The sequence below is a fragment of the Dendrobates tinctorius genome, unplaced genomic scaffold (genome assembly GCF_039654945.1).
Source record: "Dendrobates tinctorius isolate UK_male_01 unplaced genomic scaffold, ASM3965494v1 ptg000231l, whole genome shotgun sequence".
NCBI classification, from domain to species: domain Eukaryota; kingdom Metazoa; phylum Chordata; class Amphibia; order Anura; family Dendrobatidae; genus Dendrobates; species Dendrobates tinctorius.
The window spans coordinates 3,836,898-3,842,908 of NW_027361898.1; the positions used below are offsets into that span (position 1 = coordinate 3,836,898).

The 6,011-nt window shown below is 46.1% G+C and overlaps 1 protein-coding gene across 3 annotated transcripts in view; it reads left to right on the top strand.

Annotated features, from left to right (window-relative positions):
• Nucleotides 1-4,744, top strand: part of SETX (senataxin) — a 40,702-nt gene extending 35,958 nt beyond the window's left edge. For all 3 annotated transcript variants that reach the window (XM_073555971.1, XM_073555970.1, XM_073555972.1), the window contains exons 21-25: nt 1,562-1,651; nt 2,094-2,258; nt 2,423-2,521; nt 3,070-3,157; nt 3,407-4,744. In XM_073555971.1, the coding sequence (XP_073412072.1) occupies nt 1,562-1,651; nt 2,094-2,258; nt 2,423-2,521; nt 3,070-3,157; nt 3,407-3,988 (1,024 nt within the window). In that variant the 3' untranslated portion in view covers nt 3,989-4,744. The remainder of the gene's footprint in view (nt 1-1,561; nt 1,652-2,093; nt 2,259-2,422; nt 2,522-3,069; nt 3,158-3,406) is intronic.
• The last annotated feature ends 1,267 nt before the right edge of the window (nt 4,745-6,011 follow it).

Sequence of the window (6,011 nt, forward strand, 5' to 3'; positions counted from 1 at the left end):
CGGATCTCAATCCAATTAAAAATCTTTGGTGGAAGTTGAAGAAAATGGTCCATGACAAGGCTCCAACCTGCAAAGCTGATCTGGCAACAGCAATCAGAGAAAGTTGGAGCCAGATTGATGAAGAGTACTGTTTGACACTCATTATGTCCATGCCTCAGAGACTGCAAGCTGTTATAAAAGCCAGAGGTGATGCAACAAAATACTAGTGATGTGTTGGAGTGTTTTTTTGTTTTTCATTATTCCATAATTTTTTCCTCAGAATTGAGTGATTCTGTAATTTTTCCCCTATGCTTGGTTTAAAAAAAGTAACCATTACTGGCTACCATATTTTTTGTTCTTGATTTCTTTTAGTGTTTAAGTCAAATTAAAAGGCAAATTTCTGGCTTTTAGTTTTGTGTCATGTCTGTGATCTGCTTTTTTTTTCTACAAAATTAAACAACTGCATGAACATCCTCCAAGGCCGGTGATTCCATAATTTTTGCCATTGGTTGTATAAACTTTCTGCTGTTTTTGTTTATCTGAACAATTAATCTAACAAGTGATGTTTCCAAACCCACTAGCCACTTTTACTGACTCCTGCATTTTCAGGATATTAACCCCTTCATGACCAGCATCTTCAGTACTTAGTTGAGCCCCTCTTGTTATGACCTGCTGCAGATGGCAAACATCTCCAGTCACTGGCTTCTGGCAGCTTTCCTGAAGGCTCTCTGCCCGTTCCTCATGGGTAATGATCTCCAGATCAGTAATGTCATGTTTACACCCGGTGCCTTCTTCACATCCCACCAAAGATTTTCTATGGGGTTCAGGTCAGCTGACAGCAGCTCCAGAATCTGCCACGACTTCTGACCCTGAGCCTTGATGGACTGTGGGATGCTGGGATCATTGTCCTGTTGGAAGGTCCATTGGCGCCCCAGCTTCACTGTGAACATCACTGAACCAGAGTCTTGGACTTCTGGCACTGATCTTTAGTTTAGAATTTGCCTTACTCTACAAACAGACCTCCATGCCGGCTGCCACCGGATCTTGCTGCAGGTTTTGTAGCTCCGGCCTCTGAGGAATCTGGTGGCAGCCGTTGATGTCTTGCTCTTCCTGCAGGTCGTGCAGCCACTGCTTCTCTGTCATCTGTTTCCCGCCATATCCATATGGACATGCTCTGCCACGGGATCCTGTATCCTTTGTGTGTTTTGTGGCTCCCCCTCTTATGCAGTCACGTCCACCTTTGCTGATCTGGGTATTTGATGTTTTATCTCATGGTCGGTTATAATCTCTGGATTATTACATCCTGAGCTGGTGACAAATGGCTCTTATGGGGGATTCTGATACTGAGACTGCAGGAGTCAGTAAAAGGGACGTCTTGTGAATTTGGAGAAAAACTCGTTCTATTAGTTGTGCAGATATTTACATTTTAATTAACCTATGAAACAAGAATTAACAGTATAAAGTGTATTAATTTTACTTAAGAACTGGATTTACATCAGGGTGGTGAATGTGATCGCAGCTGGCTATGATGGTACTAGAATAGGCGACTGGACTGTGATCGTAATGTCTCGTGTTTCTGCAGCGCGACGGAGGTGCGGTGTTCTTCCGACTGGCCCTTCCAGCCGTACATGGTGTTCGATGTGGCAGATGGCTATGAGACGAAGGAGAAGGAGTAAGGGCAGAATTACACGTTGACCCCATCTCCGCTGCGATTTTGGTGCAGTTATGTCCTATATACCCAATACACTGCAACAAACTAGAACAGCATTGTATACTATGGAGGATTACCTAGACTGATACTGAAGCAAACCCTCAGACAGGTTTTTCAGCTTGTGCCTATAAAAGTTTTCATTCACTAACAGCAAGCAGAGCTCTTGAAATGTAAATTACACTAATATACCTTTTAGGATGGGGACCTAGTCAGTGCAATTATACCCACAACCCCTCAGAATCTGGAGGTATTACATGATCTGTCTCAGTCAGTCTCTGAAGATGATGCAGTCCGCAAGTGGATGTCATATGATTCTTCCAGCTGCTGACTGGTCAAAACAGATCATGTGATATATTCCGGCTGACATTGCTGGGGTTCTGAACATTAACCTTCTCTCCTGCAGGTCGTTTGCCAACCCTCAAGAAATCAAAATGGTGGTGGCGTTGGTGAAGCTCATTAAGAGCAAGAAGGAGTCTGCTTTCCGCAATATAGGTATCATCACCCCGTACCGCGCACAGAAGATGCTGATTATCAATGCGCTCCAAAAAGAATTTGGAAAAGACTCTAGGTGAGAAGTGGCCTGTACTGAATATGTTAGGGGAGCAGGGAGGGACCCTGCCGATGTGTGTCCCATTACCCAGTCTGCACTGCTTACATTCTTATATATTGTCTGCTCCTTCTGGACTATCTAGCCACAGCAGACATGACGTTTTAACCTCTCATGTCTTTTAGACGTAATGAAGTGGATACGGTGGATGGATTCCAGGGACGGCAGAAGGACTGTATCATTGTGACGTGTGTGCGGGCAAACTTTGGCCAAGGGTCTATCGGGTGAGTCTCGTGCCGTTGTATAGACACTGTTTATATGAGGCGCCTTCTGCCATTAAAGGGTTTGTCCACCACTAGGACAACCCCTTCTCAATATGAGTGTCTTGCCCTGTCAAAAGAAAACCCCTATACTTACCTCATGTAGCGGCTCTGTTCCAGCAGTTGCTCTCCCAGGGCTCTCGTGTGGGGTTGATCATGTGAGCCCAATCAACACTGGCTTCTCTCCCCGGCTTTGGACCAAGTAATTGAGAGGAAGTGAGCGGTAGCTGCAGTTCTGACTGCCTGTTAATTATTTAAGTCAGAACTGCAGTTCTTTTCAATTTCTGTCAATTACTTAGTTGCCTGAGGGGAAAGATAGTCAAGCACTGATGGGGCACGCAGGGCTTGAGTGACTAACCCCCTCACAAGAGCCCTAGAAGAGCGAGTACTGCATGGGAGGTGAGTACATGTGCTTTTATTTTAACGAGTGAAAATGCTAAGCTTGAGAAGGGGTTGCCTAATGGTGGACAACCCCTCTAATGTTCTACGTGCGCCTTCCGCTTTATATTTAGGTTCCTGGCCAGTCGGCAAAGGTTAAACGTGACCATCACGAGGGCCCGGTTCAGTCTCTTCATCCTGGGGAACCTAAGGACCCTAAAGGTGAGCAACACCTCAATAATGTCCAGGATAGTGGTGATCTTATGGGAGCAGGAAGGTTTCTGTACGTCCTAGCACTCAGCTCATAGAGTACTACAGGCAGCCTGAAATGGTTGAAAACAGAGTAATAGACCACCTCATACACCAGGGCTAATGTGCTGAGCTGGTAGAGATGTGGACATCCTGCTCCTTATTCACAGATGTATACATGGATCGCTCTGGGACTTCATAGCTGTTCATGTCTTCTTGCAGGAGAACAATGACTGGAACCACTTGATTCAGGATGCCAAGAGGCGAGGAGCGCTCTTTAAGACGAAGGAGGAGCTCTACCAGAAAGACATCAACAGGATCCTGAAACCTGTAGTAGTGCGGACCTCTGCCAATCAAGCAAGTGGACCAGTGGTGGAGTGGCGTGCCTCAGCCTGCAGTCAATTCCATACTCCCCCGGCAGACGCACCAGCCAGAGACCACATCCTACCTCCCAAACTGGTGGTCCCAGCCCCTCAGCGACTCGTGGCACATCCAGCTGTGGACATTAGACCAATGCAGAACCGCACGGTGGCTCAGGTTCCACAGTCTTTCAGAAGAGGAAAGCTGGAAGATCCCCGACTAGCACGGCGGCGAGAGTCCAGAGATCTCAATCCTTCAGCGGGAGAGAAGCCAAGTGCAGCACATCCCCATAGCCGTTCCCAGATGCACTACACCTCCTCCTCATCATCCCCAGTAGCTGGAGTCAAGCGCCCCTCACATCATGCCTACAGAGACTGGGACTATCGCAATATGAATGCGCACTTAGACTATAACCAGGACACCAAGAAGAGGAAAGTCTCCTAGCAGCTGCCAAGTTTACCCCATGGCCAGGTGCTGGTGTCAAGTATTCAGCATTCACTGGAACTTTACAGATCCGGTGCACCATTAATTAAAGGTGTATGTAAATGAGGTGCAATCATTGTACAGTAAAACGTTCTGCACCTTTCTCATAGACTTGTATTTTTTTTTAAATGCTTGCTTTTGTCAAGATTTTTGCTTACTGTCAATGGATAGGAATATTGTGCTTCTGAACAGAAATGTCAGCTGGATGTGAGTTGTTAAATTTGGCCTTGTTCTGCTTCTAGGGCTGGGGTTTGTTACTATGTATCAGCACCTAGAAGGTTGTCTGCACTATAACAATCCATCAGATTCAGCAGAACTTGGTGCTGCAAGTGGGGGGTCATTCTTACATGTATGATACCTGCTGATCGTGCATCCCAGCAGGTGTGTGGAGCCACATCATCATCAGCGCCGATTGGCTGTGGACATGATTGGAGAACCCCCTATAATCGGGGTCGACCGGTATGTTTTCATCCACTGACTGCAAGCAGAGGTATTGATAAAGGTGGGTACTTTGAACAAGGCCTATTTGACAGTTCAAGAGCTCTTTATTACACTGATTATGCCTGATATGTTTCCTTTTTTTGTACAGTTCTGATATTTGAGTTTAACACATTCTATAGCAGTGTGATCGCTCCAAGTTCTTACTCATAGACTTGTGGGGATGACTGGACAAGCAATGTTATGAGAGCTATTATTTTTATAAACAGATCGAACCTACTACGTGTTTGTTGACCAGTGATTTTTATTTTAGCCTGTACCCACAGCGGACGACAACGACCGGTGTAGCAAGAAGTCACAAAAGTGGTGAAAGGCTAAAATCCCGCTGTGCTCTTATGTGTTGAACTGTGGGAGTTTCCTTCTCAACAATCCCACTGAGGTACCGAAAGGTAGTTACCGTAGCTTTAAAAAGCAGTCTATCTCCCTCCAACTTCATTTTAAACTAATTAGTTGTAGAGTACTTGGCCCCTATAAAGAAATCATGTTTAGGATTTGTTTTTATCAGAAAATGATTTTTAACCATATGCAAATATTAGTGCATGGTGCACCTGGGCTTTGGCCAAAAGCCTCTGCATGTTTTGCCCCTCTCCCTGTGCTGATTGACAGTGCGGTCTGCACTGAATACTCAGCCCTATGTGCACACACTGACTGCAGGAGTGGAGCAGGTGTGCAAATATCCCTCTCCTCTCTGCAGTAAGCAGCTGCTGCAGACGAGAGATGTCTGCACCTCTGCTCCTGCAGTGACAGTGTGTTCTCCACTCCTGCAGTCAATGTGTACACAAGGCTAAGTATTCAGTGCAGAACCCACTGCTGCAAGTGTGAGCCAAGTGTCCTGCTACTGTGATCTGATCCTCTCTCATGCGAGAATCGGATCAAAGGTGTGGAAAAAGAGAGATTAATTTCTCCAGAGGACAGCCCGATACAGGCAATGATTATATCAGGGTGCAGTCCAATGTTTTGCATGCACCTATTAACGTGGTAGGGTGTGCACGATACGCTGCTAATAGCAGCATGCTATCATTTTTCTCATGCCAAATTTGCAAGAAAAAAAATTGCAATCTGACCAGTCCTATTCAGTGAGGCAGAGCAGATCTGCAAAGTGATGTTTTTGCTAGAGGTGATCGAATTTGTTCGGGTCCCTGCTTATTCGGCAAGCTATAGCGCTTACCGAATAAGATGCAGAGGGAACCTGGATACACTGTTTGCGCCGGCTGATCAGTGCTGCAGCTGCATGTGTCCTGGCTGTGTCACTGTTACAGCACATGCATGGAGAGCCCAACAAACAAGCTCTCCATGCATGTGCTGTGACTGTCACACAGCCGTGACACATGCAGCTGCGGCGCTGATCAGCCGACGCAATCTATGTATCCGGGTTCCCTCTGCAGCTTATTCGGTAAGCTCTATAGCTTGCCGAATAAGCAGGGACCCGAACAAATTCGCTCAACTCTAGTTTTCTCGCATTGCACTCCTCCGTATTCTATGCCAG